The sequence below is a fragment of the Toxorhynchites rutilus genome, chromosome 1, assembly GCF_029784135.1.
Source record: "Toxorhynchites rutilus septentrionalis strain SRP chromosome 1, ASM2978413v1, whole genome shotgun sequence".
Lineage (NCBI taxonomy): Eukaryota > Metazoa > Arthropoda > Insecta > Diptera > Culicidae > Toxorhynchites > Toxorhynchites rutilus.
In genome coordinates, this window is record NC_073744.1 from 752,313 (window position 1) to 767,438 (window position 15,126).

General features: G+C 36.2%; 1 protein-coding gene across 4 annotated transcripts in view; it reads right to left on the reverse strand.

Annotated features, from left to right (window-relative positions):
* LOC129763476 (homeobox protein abdominal-A homolog) overlaps nt 1-14,304 on the reverse strand; it is a 40,020-nt gene extending 25,716 nt beyond the window's left edge. Inside the window, exons 1-4 of one of the 4 annotated variants that reach the window (XM_055762575.1) lie at nt 12,906-14,292; nt 12,424-12,592; nt 12,101-12,321; nt 7,473-7,508 (exon numbers count right to left, since the gene is read on the reverse strand). In XM_055762575.1, coding sequence (XP_055618550.1) covers nt 7,473-7,508; nt 12,101-12,321; nt 12,424-12,592; nt 12,906 — 427 coding nt within the window. In that variant the 5' untranslated portion in view covers nt 12,907-14,292. Of the gene's footprint in view, nt 1-7,472; nt 7,509-12,100; nt 12,322-12,423; nt 12,593-12,905 lie in introns of all 4 variants that reach the window. The other 3 variants (XM_055762576.1, XM_055762578.1, XM_055762577.1) reach the window with 3 other exon arrangements.
* Nucleotides 14,305-15,126: the final 822 nt, after the last annotated feature.

A 15,126-nucleotide genomic window follows, 5' to 3' on the forward strand; every position in this document is an offset into this window, starting at 1 on the left:
ATGTTTCCTATTACCATATTTCATCTCATTACCATATTTCATCTCATTTCATCTCACACTCTCTTCTTTAACACATCAGTGAGAACTCAAGAAAAATTAAGAGTTGCTTTGAATACATGTGCATGTGTTTGTTTATAATCTCAATCGATACGACCACGTTACTCGTCACCAAAGTTCGTTGCTTGGATGTTCTTTTTACAACTTATTTAAGTACCGTTCTAACATAATTATGTACAACTTGATATCTAAGAAATGCCCAAAATATTTATTTGAAAATTTAAAACCATTTAGAAGCATCAGAGCGAAACAATATGTTATACCTTCACATCACACTGCCAAACATTTTTTGTAAGGGGTGTAGTTTATTGGAATTCTCTGCCAAATTCACTGAAAAATATCAACACACTGGGTATGTTTAAGAAGCAATGCAAATTATATTATTAGTTGATTACATAGGTTTTTTTACTTATGTAATGTAGAATAAGATTTCACTGTATTCCATAAAAAAAAGAGAAGAACTGTGTAGCATTACAAGATAATTGTCTTACGCTGCAAGAGTATAATACATAAATAAATAAAAAAATAATGAAAAAAAAGAGTGTGTCTCAAATCGATAAAAACAAATGCTGTAGATGATCTAAATTGAATAGCTCAACCGTTTTCCTGGCCGGTCTTGCTCGGTGTGACGGAGCATTGACATCAAGAATAATCACATTGGGTTGCCCTTTCTGATATTCCAGCCATTCTTGAAGCAGAACACGGTTCAATTCGATCAGTTCTATTAACAGTTTCGCCGGTTTTCAAAAGGTAGTACCAGGTACCAAGGTCGGTGTGTCCGGTTGGCCGAAGTCAACATACAATTTTTGTGGGCATGGGATTTTTGCAATATATCCAGATTTCTTCCACGGACATGATCTGATGCAGAAATGAACTTTCTTCATATATGACAAGCAAAAATTTGCAAATGCATTTTCGGGCTTTTCGTTATCTGTATGGCAAATCATGTGGACCCATATTACCACCTTTAGGATCTTTCCCATTTCCCATGAATCTGTGCAACCGATGATGACGAAGAAGCTTATTTGTGAAAGAAAGCATTTTTTTGTAATTATCGATTTTAGGTATTTACATTTAGTGGAACCAATTGAAACATGTTGAACGGAAGAATTAAAAAAGGAAAAAACAGCAGTATAAAGAAGGAAAAAATATCACGAGATATTACGTGTTGTTTTTTGTAATTTTTTTCACACTTTTCAAACATTTAAGCTTTGTATTGTATATCAAAAGCCCGGCCACATTTTAGAAAAAAATGTTCCAAGGCCCGCGTTAATTTATAAATGTCATAGTCTTAAAGAGCAATACGGAAAGGAAAGAAAAAGTCATACCCAAGTAACCATAAGCCTTAACTTTTAGCTCTATTATAGCACTAATTCATAACTTCTCTAATACGAAATGGAAGTATATCTGCTTTTATATGCTTATAGGCTTTATATTAACATTTTTAATGTATATAAATATTAATGAAAATAAGCATTAATAAAGACTCTATATGCGCATTTTGTGCTACCATATAATGCTCACAAGCGTTATGACAAAACATTTATACATTAGGATTTGGGTATCTGGCTGCAAGTATTTGCCTCGAAATAAACATAACATAACCCTTTGAATTATTATTGAATTGCGACAGGATTGTTTTGTTAATTTCCAGACCCACTCAAACGTGATATTTTTGAGCAGGTATATTGAAATAGGTTATTGAAATATGACTATTTTCACACATGTTGCAGAAGTACTTCGGTTCGAATCTCATAAGGTAATTTTCATATAATAATCATTTCCCATTCCCGAGGTGCGCAGTAAATTAAAATAAATATATATAAATATCATCCACGAAATGTTGAAATAATTAAATCATTAAATGCATGATTTTTTTTTTTGATTTTTTGTCGAGTCCCGATTGATTCGAAACCTAGAAAAAAACGGAAGAAAATAAACTTGACGTTTCTATGGAACCCTATATAAACAATAATGCTGCTTGGTAAAGGCCGCCATCACAAGTGACGTTTTCAGTTAACCCTAAGTAAGCTTTAGTAATGCTCTTTTAAGGCTATAACTGAAGCATTTAAAAAAACCCTATATTTCGCCCTTTTAGCATGATATTCAGCCTATATATGTTTATAGAGTGTGATAAGCATTTATTCAGTATTCTATATGTGGATAAAGTACTGATTTAAGACCAGTTTTTAATGCTTACTGATTACCTGGGTATTAAGCTACAAAGCCATTCCATGTCGAACCGATATAGTGATTCTCAGATTTTCGTGAGAAGTTGTAGTCTTGTTCCTAATCGCAAAATATTAGACCCAATTTTTTTCATTGGGGTGGTTCGAAAATTGAACTTTTCCTCTTTTTCACAATAATTACTTCAAAAAAAATTAACTTTTGAACTACTGGATTGATATAGATGCTCGACGTATCAAACTAAATCAAATTGGGTAGTCTTTTCTGTAAATGTATTACACTTATATTTTTCATAAATTTTTTGGGAAATTATTGAACGTATTTTTGTTTTGTTGTTTTCATGGCTTTGGCTAAAGGACGCTATATATTTTTATATTTTTTCTTGAAAGCTGAGTTTTTTCTACATAAAATACCAAAGCGTTGCGTTTTGACTTGGTCTATGGGTCAAGAATCCAATTTTTCCGCAAGTGTAACCTTTTTTGGCCTTTTGGCATTGGCTTCAATTTAATATGTTAATCATCAAATCGGTTCAGTAGTTCAAAAGCTATGAATTTAAAAAAAATAATTTAAAAAAAAAGTTAATGTTGTTTTTGGAACACCCTAGCATCGAAATGAATATTAAAAATAATAATGAAAAATGAAATGAAAATAAGAAAATACGTCTAATATTTTGCGATAAGGAACAAAACTACCAATTTTCGCGGAAATCTGAGAAACATTTTGCAAGAAATTTCATAAAATGAACCAGCGAAGTCCCCCGCATTTGAAATTTTCGCATTAAAATGTTTCATTTTAATCCATATTTTTTTGTTGCTCTCCCATGTTGTATTTAATCTTATTTATTATCAGAAGATTCGACTGAACACATATCCTGATTTGTTGGAATTTTTTCTTCTTTATCCGCGTGAACGTTATATTCGGATAAGTGTTGCATTCGAATATTCATTACATTCGGGTAAAATTCATTCGAGTATTCATTACACTCTTTTAAATGTGCTTCGGATAAACGTGTTTCGATTGAATAGTATTCGGGGAAATGTTACACAACCCAAAATTACCACTTTAAATTTTTTCGAATCACTTATAAAGTTGCGAATTGGCGAGAGCGTGCTCGACGTAAGCTTTTACCAACATCTAATGCGAATTAGAAGCGCATTTTTTTTAGTAAATAGTAAAGAATCAATGAATCCGACAGATCGTAGTTTTTAGGCACAAAATCCACTATTTATCACACCAAAATCAATTTTTGTGGCTGTTCGAAACTTCTGATATTTTGAATTGGATATTGTTGTCAAAAACATAAAAAATGATGATCGATATGACTTTGACCCATTTTCATTAGCATGTGTAATAATGTATGTGTGTATTCCGGTTTCATTTGCATAGGCCTGATAGATGGCACCTCAATTGTACTTCAATTCAAACGTAAAAAAGCTGAACATAAATGTTCAAGAATTATCGAATATATTTAAAATCCACCTTTCGTTTTTAAATCATTGTATCTCTGAAAACCCGTCTTTCAATATCAAGTTGCTGCACATAAAGTCTATAATTAACCTTGACTTTGGATGTTTCCCTAGATTTTTGTATCATTTGGAAGGACCATTTCAATATGCGCATCTGGGTATGATACTGTCGAAGTGGATTTGATATTTGCTGAGTTCAGATGACGAACTTACTCACTGATACCCTAGAACACTCAAGTCATTTGTCCTCAATATTGCCGCACCTAGTTAATGAAGCACTTTAGTTGTATAAGAAGTGTTTAGTAATGTCATTTCGGAGAACATTTTTGTGTATGATCTAAATTTCCTTCAATGTTGTGAACAATGATTATACATTATTACATATGTTGAACTTTCATAAAAACCTATCTAAATTGAATTATTTATGCATGATCTATAATCTTTTTCCAAGCCACAAGTTCATTAACCCTTGAATTGTTATACTTTTTAAAATTTTCTTGTATTTTATAGTATTCTCCTAGTTTTATATGACAAAATCATGAGTCGTATTATGTATTTATATTTGCTAACAAAGCCAAATACACAACATTGATTGAATCATGCTCAATAGTTATTTCAAAAAAGTTTCAAGTGTTTTCTCATACCAGTAGCAATATTTTCCTTTAAACACCAATCATAACCGGAATGTTGTTTGTACGTTCGAAACAATATAAACATTCTAACTTTTCATCCGATTCTCGATTTCAAAACAACTCCCAGTCGTGATCACGAGTTCCCGCAAGTACGTGAAAACTTTGTCTTATTTTGAAAACACGAGAAAACTCCGCTCTCGAGGAACACAATCCATGCTAGCCAAGACCTGGGAATTATGATTTGAAACACGATCCACGACGTTAGCATAACATGGCATTCTGCCGCCACGCTTGAACGAGCAGAACATTTATGCAAAAGAAATGTGGTAATTTAGCAATTGTTACATAATTCAGGCGCGCAGGAAAAGTTCAACAAACAAGCTGCCTTGAACAGGAAAGATTTTCGAATTTCGCATTGTTAATGTGTCAGAATGAGAACAGTTTCTTGCCGAAGACGGATTCTATCAACCTACCACGAGGATGATTGACAAGTACTGCGCTTACGATGATCGCAATTATATTACAATGCACATACGATAGATTAATTTTTAGTCGCTTGGTCACCGATGCACACTATCTATTCAGTTCAATCCTAGAGATAGAGGAAGTGCAAGTGAAACGATCGCATTAATATTCTTTCTCATCGGTAGTCAGAATCAGGCCATAAACTCTCATCAAGATAATTGTTATTGCACTCGGTTGGCCATTAGCTAGACACATTGTACGCGGAATTAATAAAAGCGATAACTTTAACGTGATGTTTACGAATTTTTCGTCTTTCTCGCCACGTTTTCATCGCCATCGGTGAGTTTAAAATCAGGATCGATCACAGACCGTGGCAAAACACACACACATACACACACACATACGGACGCACTCTGCCCGGCAATCCGGACACCGACAGTCCAACAATAATTTTTCGCACTGCAGCACAGCGCTTTGTTATAACTCAAGTGAAAATTCGTGCAAAATCACTTCTTTACTGTTACTGCCACTGTCAGGATATTAACATTTGTTAGCTCGCGACGACCGACGACGCGCCTCAAAGTTGTAGGATGCTTGATGCTTGCAAATGGCCACTTAGAATCATCGTTGAAAATTTCGGCTGATCATAATTTATTCAGCTCACGAGTGTGATTAAAATGTGCCACTGTTGTCCGGTCCTGTGGAATTCTCTTACTAGTCTCTAACATGCATTTTTGTCGTTGTTCCTATTCAATGGTATGTATTAATACACTATCTAGAAATGATAGATTAATGTTTATTATGGTGTGAATATAAAAATAAATTTTAGTACAAGATTTATCGATGTTCATCACAATTTTTAGAGTATGTACAGACAAAACGTCTTTTTCATTTTGTTCTGACAGTATTTTTAAACTTCACGCTCACAACGTGAAGTCACAACAAATCGCACCATAACGAAACCATATCCATAGACCCGAGAGCGCTCTGACCGGGGCTTTTGCCATCATTTTTTATTGTTCAATAAAACGGTCTATTTTTATGTGCATATTTGTATCGTTTCTACGACTAATTAAAATGATAATGATTAAATTTCGCTCCCGCACTTCCCGCTACCCACAACCAAAAGTGGTACATATGTGAGAGCATGGCGTGGTGTGAGTTTGTGTTCGGGTTAAAAATATGCTTTACGGTGGAAACAGCTAAAAATATAATACGAGTAATTACATATAAAAAAGTTGTATTCTCGTTCGGAGTGGTTTCGTTTTGTTCGCCGATTGAATGGAACACAACGAAAAGCCACAATGGCGCTCGATTGCATAGGAAAGCCAATCCCTCGCCGGGTAGCGTACTCCTTTTTCAGCTGGTGTTATGATTATTTTTATGGAGTGTCTATATAGACAGCCATTCAGGGCGACCTCCGGAAAAAAACGAACAGATATCCTCTTACAAACACGCACCCGTCGCTCGTTACGTAGCCGTCGTAGTCGGTTAGGAAAAAATAAAAAAGCGTATAAATGCGGTTAGGAATTTGATACAGTCAAGGCCATTTGTGGGCCACTCTCATTTGAATAGGCAACGTTTCTCTTTTGATGCTGCCAGCAAAATGACAGCAGCATGATTTCCCAGCTTATCTTTTCCCGGTGAAAAGGTGATACGATATCCAGTTCTGCCATCTCAGATGGCGTTTGTTTTATTTCTGCGAGAAGATTTTTATAGGGGGCGATTTTTCCCATTACGGCGCTGCTATGGCAACCTTCGACCGGAGTCGTTTCACCCACACTGAGAGCCGTTGGCTGCTACTGATTGGAAAGCCTCTTTGTTCACTCCAGTGCTGCTGGGAGTTTGCCGAATGAAAACTAATGAAATTTTAAGAAATTGGCCTTTCTTTCCCTTTAGATTAGTTGGAGAAAAACTTGGAAAACGTTCAATTTTCACAGCTTTATATTGGCTTTCTAATCTCTACGTTCAGGGATGGGTCTCGTGTGCTGGGAATCCTTGCCTTCACGCACCGCAGAGCCATTCCAATATTAGAATCAAAATCACCATAAATAAAGGAATTAAAATTCTATTCTCCAGCAGTCGGGCGAAATTTAGGAAATAAATTTGAATAAATTAAGCTTAACTTTCAATCTTGGCTGGCCGTGGCGTATTTCTTCCTGTACCGCGGCCAACAGAGGGAGTCAACCGAATTCAAAATCTTGGAAGGGGATCAAAGATAGAACACACGGTACATAGTGGCTGCTTTGGCGACGTGAATGGAATAAAACATGTTCCAAGGTACCGAGAGCACATGTAATATTCAACACATCCCTCTCGAAGCGAATACACAATATGATAATGTAACCACCCCTGCGCTTGAGGGTAAATACGAAGCTCTCACTTTGCAGTCGTTATCACCCCATCCTGGCTGAAAACTGCCACAGGCAGAGAGCGATTCGTCCTAGCCCTCCGGCGCACTTGGCGTTGGCGATATAGAAAAATTAGAAATGCGCATAATTTATTGTTCCAGCTTGCTCTGCAGCCACCCCGGGCGGATGGTGAAATACACCATTTTGTGTGTCGATTTGTTTCAAAAGTTTAATGTTAGATATTTAGAGCACCTTACACCATTGGAAGTTAAAAGAGGATTTAAAAAAAAATGCTTGAAAAACGTTACACTAACCTGTGCTGGCAAATTTCTGTAGCGCGGATTGGGATGCTGCAATTGCACAATGTTTCGACGGCGGAATTACATTACGAATGCATGTGGAGGAAGAGACAAAGGAAGTTCATTTAGAATAGTATACATGACGTTATCAATTAAAATGGCAAATGGAACTAATCAAAATACAAATCAACAAAAAAAAAATTTTTCTACTCTACTCGAGAGCAAATTTTCTACATATTACTTTCTCAACTTAAATGGGAAAACTAGGTTTAAAAATTAGAAGAAAATTTGAAAAAAACATGAATTTAGTAGGGCAACTGTTACAAGTGGTTCATATTTCCCCCATAGCTCGACCGTTGAAGTTGACCATGTTTCGCTTTGGAATCCACATCGTGGAACAACCGAAGCGTGAGAAGTCTGCACTTATTAGACCCGTGTTACTCATGCCCCTCGCAAACCAGTGGCGAATTTACATAAAATACAGCTAGTCTTTCGTGTACTGATTTTCTCTATCTACTGCCAGAGACGACAGTGTATTGTTTATAGCGCCATCAACAATAATTCATAAGAATCACATTTGCACGCACAATAGAGCCCCAGCAAGTGGAATCTACGAGGCTTCTACACGCAATTCGACTTCCGAGGCTCCCCGGACTCTCTGATACGGAAAACCGACGGGTCGCGTTCAAAGTGCACTGGTTTCATTAACGTGTTTTAATTTTTCGCTCACCAACGGAACGGGAACGGCGATTTGATTTAGATTAATTAAAACTTTTTTTTTCATCAACGAATTATTATCGCAGTGTACACACCTAACGAGTGTAAACATAGTCTAAAATTAAATTAATTGGCTCCAGACGGTGTTACAAAAACATGTTGTTTCACGTGATGTATTATGTTTAGCTCAGTTTTTTGCATTATAACGCATTTTTCAATAGTTCATTTTAATGATTTTCAAACAATTTTCTGATACGATCAAATACATTGGAAAAATGTGAACGTCGCGTATCATATATCTTACAGTTGAAAGCTTTCAACAATGTTTTCATAATGTTTTCATAATGTTTTCATAAACATAACCAAATGCGATAGCAAATATGAATTAACAAGAGTAAAAAATCAGGTCAATTAGAATTCAAATGCATCGCACGTGGATTTCTTCTGAACAGTTCCAACAAAACAACAAATAAAAATCAAAATTTCAATTAATTATTCCTCAAAACCAACAATCCAAACAAAAAAAATAATTTTCATTGCACCATGCCTCGACATTGAACAGTCAGTTTCGCGTGGCACAGTGATTAGCAAAGTAATCGGGCTTCGTAATTCGTCGAGGTTTCGTTTCGAATAGGAGTAACACTTCGCTCTGTAATTGGTACAAATGGATGAATCAGAGAGTAAATTGTTATATTTAACAGTGCCCTGAAGTAGTCGAGGATGGTATGAAAAAATGTGTTTTTATGTCAGTTCAACTGGAAGTTTAACCATTTTTTAGAATAGAACAAAAAAAAGTAACACAATAACTTCCGTCATTATTTATGATTTCAAATTATTTCATTTTCATTCTTATGAAAGCAATTCGTACGTTTTGTATATTCAGCCATTCCATGCCAAACCGATATAGTGGTTCTCAGATTTTCGTGAAAAGTGGTAGTTTTGTTCTCTATCGCAAAATATTAGACCCGATTTTTTTTATTTTTTTTTATTATTTAACCGATGGTCCGAAAAATACTTTTTTTCCTTTTTCTCCTTTGTTCAACACAAGAATTCATAATTTTTGAACTAGTGGACCGATTCAGATAATTGACATATCAAATAAAAGTCTATGAGATAGTCTTCTTTAAAAAAATTCAAACTAGCGAAAAAAATGAATTTTGTTTTCGTAATTATATAAATCGTATTTGTTTTTTTTTATAGTTTACTCGGTTAAAGATAGAGGGCGCTATATTTTAATTTTTTTTAAGAAGGCTGAGTTTTTTTTTACATAATATATCCTGAAACCAGACAGGTTTTTTCTTTCGTGTTTGTGTAATTTTTTATCCTCAGCTTTCAAGAAAAAATATAAAAATATAGCGCCCTCTAGTCCAAAGCCATGTAAACAGAAAAAAACAATACAGTCATTAATTACAAATACAAATTCCAAATTTTTTGAGAGTTTTATTTTTTTATAGCTAAATGGCGTTAATTTGATATGTCGATCATCTGAACCGGTCGAGTAGTTCAAAAGTTATGAATTTTTGTAAAAAGTCATTTTTGGAAAAAAAAAAAAAAAAGGGAAAAAAATAATTTTTTGAACCACCCTAAAATGGAAATGGGCACCCTAATGAAAACATAAAAAACACGGATCTTATATTTTGCAACAAGGAACAAAACTACCTACAAAACTAAACTGAAAATCTGAGAATCATTAAATCGGTTTGACATGGAATGGCTGTATTAATATATTTCTTTATCTTTTTGGTTAAGTTCTTTTCTTGAAAAAAAAAGTTTGTATTTTAGATGTGACTATGTTTCCCAGCAAAACTCTGTAAACCTCAATGAGTCCCAGAAGTTGTGTATAAGGTAACTCGGTCATTCAAATTATTCTCGCGTAACTGACGTGACACCTCGAATTCTTCCACATGAATTTCAGTGTTTAATATGGAGTCAAAATTGTTTGTTGGAATAAATTGATTATAGATATTATATCATTCGGTAATATCCATTCAAAATATAAAAAAAAATATTTTTCTACATTTTAAAAATAGAAAAAACCTGAAATTTGATATTCTGTTCTAAAACATATGTGCGTATAATGTCACGCTTTGCGTAATGAATGAGGAACGAGTTTCTAATGATCACTCGAAATATATATATGCTAAAATTTGTAGAAATTTCGATTATACATAGATTCACTCAGAATACATTCAGAGGGTGTTATTTGGCATAGAAATCTTAACCAAATACCGTAAACCGGGGGCAAATTGATCACGATTTTCGGAAAAATGAAAATATCTCCGAAACTTGTTGTTATAGATTAAACAATTATTTTCAAAACCATTACTGGTGCCAAGGTCACTAAATATTTTAATGTTTTGTTGCCCAAAAGTTTGGAAAATTTTCAGCAGAAAATTTCAAAACTTACCTTCGAGGTGAAATTGATCAATCTGTTTTTTTTTTCGTTACATTATAGTGAAAAATGTATACAAATTCACTGATTTCTTTGCCTATGTTAATATAAATGATAATTCAAGGGTTTGAGGATACCAAATCCGATTTAAACCACCTAAAAGTGTCTTTCCCATACCTCGAACTAAAGTTTGAGCTGCAGGTCGTCCGGAGACCGTCCGATAAAACTCTGAAGGGTTCTCAAATGAAGCGGATTGGGGTTTCAAATCAACCTAGTGGCCAATTCGGTTCAATCGCTTCCGAGAAATATGAGCTGTAACATTGGTTGTCTGGTTAGAAAATGATATCTTTCATGGTGCTTTTCTGTAAAATTGATTTTTCTCACTTGTTTTAAAGTGAGTTGTAAAGACTCAACTGAGTGTGAATTAATATGTTTAGCATCTATTGATATCGTTTTGATGTGTTGAAAATGTGTTTCTTTACCGTGCTAAAAAATGGAAACGAAAATGCTGTTCAGAGAAATATAATTTTTTATGCAATATAAAAAAGAATCGATGAAAATCACTGACGAAGAATCCTACAGATGATTATTGAAAGTGTCATATAAAAAAGTTTTAAATTTGAATACACAATACTTTCTAAAATATCAGTTTGTTTTCATTAGTACGTGATCAATTTCACCCCGGTGATCAATTTGCCTCCGGATGACGGTACTGATAAAAAAGACGTATCTGAGGCTATGTTGAGCCGGATAAATTCCTCTAGGAACGTTAGCGCCATTGATGAAGAAGTGCTTGTGTTCTACCTTTATTTCATATCGTTATAACTTATCTAAAGGCTTCTAAAAGGATCAAACATTATTGTAAATTGTGTGGTCAAAGACAGCTTCGATGATGAAAGGTTCATTTGAGATTCAATCTCTATTTCTAGTAGTACAATGAATGCTGATTCGAATATCTCTCTAACCAATCTCTCTAAACCAATAAAAACTAAATTTTCTGGATGAATATGAACATAAATGCATACCCACCCACCCACATTGGAAGGTTAAAATTATTTGTTATTGAATTTGAGAATTTCAACCTCTTAGTAATCCCGAAATAAGAGGAGCTGCAGAAAAGATCCGTTTTTTGTTACTATGCGTTTAGGTTGTAATTATTATATCACTATTTTGCCGTGATGCTGAAAAGTTTTACTATTCATTACCCACGAAGTGTTTTCCAGTTGCCAAACTCTGAAATCCGAAGCCAGCTAACAGGAATAGGCTTGCGTGGTTTCCCGTTATAACGATTTGGTTACTAATTTCGAAAACTGTGCAACCGTTGCGACCCTCTATAAGAACTTTCCGCTTCGTTTGTGTTTTCTAACGTAAGATAAGGTTAATCTTAATCTTTAAAAAGCAAAAAATAAAGAAATAGTAGTTTAAATGGTGGACAAAAAATTAAAGGGACAGAGTCTACGTTCCGCACAAAAAGAAAACTGACTGTTGAAGACTGTTTCTTGAAAGTATTGCGTTTTTAGTTAGTTCAACTTACCGGTCACAAGCCAAGGATGACGGGTGATATCGGGAAGGCCGGACTGGCCTCCACCGACGGAGGACGACAGCTGTGAGCAGGCGGATCCCAGCGAGTCAACGCCGACGCCGGCGGATGCTGCGGACACTGCGGCCGCTTGCTGGTAAAACTGTGCAATACTGGCACTTCCGGGAACTCCCATCGGTGGGTAACTGTTCATTACGCTGTCGGTATATCTGCTGCTGGTTGGGTTCCCAAAGAGGTACGAAAAGGGACAGTTTCAGGTGTTAGTAAATTGTGTTACATTCTTTGCCGGGGGATTCGAAATAGAGAATTCAAGTTACCTGCACGATTTATCGTCGAGTCCAGAAAAACCTGGCATCGTCGAATAACTGCTGTGTGTCGTTGGGTGGTTGGATACGAACGGATACATTTTGCTGGTGGGTGGAGAGTTTGGGCTACCTTCACTACCTGTCGTTAATGGGCTACCTTCAGAGTTTGGGGTCTGTGACACTGTTGAATTCGAATTGGAAATGGACTGTGATGAGATCTGTGAGCTAATGAATGGCTGAAACTGTGCGTATTTAGGTAGCATACTATCGATTATGAATTTGGACATGGCCGCATCACAGGTTTCCTGTTTACGGTGTTAGCTGATAGTATCGTCACAGGAACTTTGAGTTTTTAATTGTCTATTTTTCGCACAGTTTCCAAGGGCTTTGTGTTAGTTGTAAGGTTTAACGCACAGATTTTCGCTTGTTAGTAGCTGTCTCTTGTCTAGTGAAGGTTAGTTGAAGTAATACAGCTAGAACTACTTGGTACTCACTTCAATGCCTAATGCCACTCTTCTAATACTTTTGTGTCCACTCAATCAAGTGCTTGAGCAAACAATTGTTATGCTAATCGTAACTTTACCACCTTGACAGACCCATTCTGATCAATTCATCTAATTATCACCAGTTGAGTTTGACTTTCTCGCTTATCACTAACGTTACGATCACAATTTCAAACCACAAACAAGCTGGATTCCGGTTTCAGTATTCTTCTCACAGATGTTTATTTTCACTCGCCAATTAAGTAGCACTCAAAACAGCGACGTCTTCGGCTCACAAACACGAGACATGACAGGTCAACAATAATCACTCTTTGTCGGAGCACTTATCACGTACATCGAAATCTGAGCTCGGCTTTCGCAAAAAGCAAAACTTTTCCTCCTGCGATTGTCCTCGTGGCTTCGATGGCACGATGAACAAAGTATCGCCACAGCGAAAGAAAACAAAAACAGCGGCAGATATTATTACTGTTTGTTGATTTTCGTTTGAGCCCCGCCGAATCTCTATGAAATTATTTTATTCATTTTTTATCTTGTCAACTAATGTTAATTTTTATTATCGTTTTATTTTTATAGTTATTATTTTGAATTTTCTTCTCTTGCTTTTTTTTACTTTTACTGTTATTAATATTATAATAATAAAAATTCGATCGTAGAAGTCCGAAGTTGTTTACGTTATGACAAGTAGTTCGTTTATGACACAATACAAAAGTTTCGCATATAACAAGCAATACAAGAGGAAAAATGATATTCCTTGTGTGTTTATTTTATATTTTATATACATTAAAGCCCCGAAGCTCTCTGTATTGCTCACTATCACCGTCTCGTTCTGGTGTCATCTATCTCTTTCTCTCTCTCTCTCGTCTTGGCCAGTGGCCTCTCACTTGCTCGTGAATATCTCGCTCTCACCCGCGATTTCCGAGAATATCAACGCGAAGCGCGCGCGACGTTCAAGCCTTCGCGTAAACTGCTCGAAATGACTCTTGGGCCTTGCGATGCATCTGATCTGCCAAGTCCGAATTATTTGTGTAGGCTATTCTACTAATGATTTTGATCACTGAGCTGATGGACCGCTCTAGACCGACGGTACGGGCGATTTGTGGTTCCAATGCGTGATTCGCGTTGACGAGCGATTTGGTTATCGAACTCGTAAAATTTCGAGATTTTCGTAAAACCGTTTATATCGCGAGCGCGGTCACGACCGTGATAGTGGCTGTACCTCTTCTTCGCACACACTGCGAGCCGTCAACGCGGAATACCGCCAGTAGACCCATGAACGAGGAAAAACTCAGCTTTCCGTTCAGTGAGCCGAACGCACAAAGTTCAACCAATAAGGGGGAAAACTATCCGTCTCACTCGCCCCACTGTTGCGGACAACTCGAGGGCTGGCTCTTGTTTCGAGTAGCACCGGTTGATCTTGTTCCACTAAAGCACAATGCATCCGAAAGCTGTGAAGGAATCTTCTGAGTGCCAGAGCAGGACCGAACACTGAATCACGCATCATTATGCTCTCTGTTCCACTATATTGAGATTGTTTTTGGCTTGAGAGTTGTAGATAGGAACCAGCGGGGAGTCTTGAGTTTTCCTTCTCCCTTGCAACCTCTTGATCCATGGTGTTGTGGTCTGCTGTTGCACAACGCATCGGAGTACGTGTTCTCATAAGAACACACCGTACGAGCAGAACGTTCACCAAAAGCAAAAGTCAACGCAGTGTGGAGTGAAGAAAAACCACAGCAGGAGAGATACCACAGAGATATATACGTAAGAAGCATTTCAAACGAATGTCCTCAGCTGGGTAGGAATACTTTCGCAAATGGGAATGTTTCTAAACATTTTCGTATCATCTGTATGCAACGCAAGATGGTTGTGCTGAAATTCTTATGCGAAAAAAGTGCCACTGGAATACTATGCGCGCTGCAGGCAATCGAGTTAGAATTCGTTCACGAAAGAATTAATATTTGATTTGCTTTGGAATCGGAAATAAATTTACTTGTTTCACTTCTGTCATCTGATTCGTTTTGCTTCCGATTAACATTCCTGTAAATAGCACCATGATAATGACAATAATTTGGTTCACTTCGCACAGCTCTCTTCAATTACTGATCTCATGATGTGTTATTTGCAACATTGATTCCTGCTATTGCACTGAGATTTGACATTGTATTCCAAAAATTCAATAACTTCGAAAATCCCATTTTTTATTGATCCAAATTAA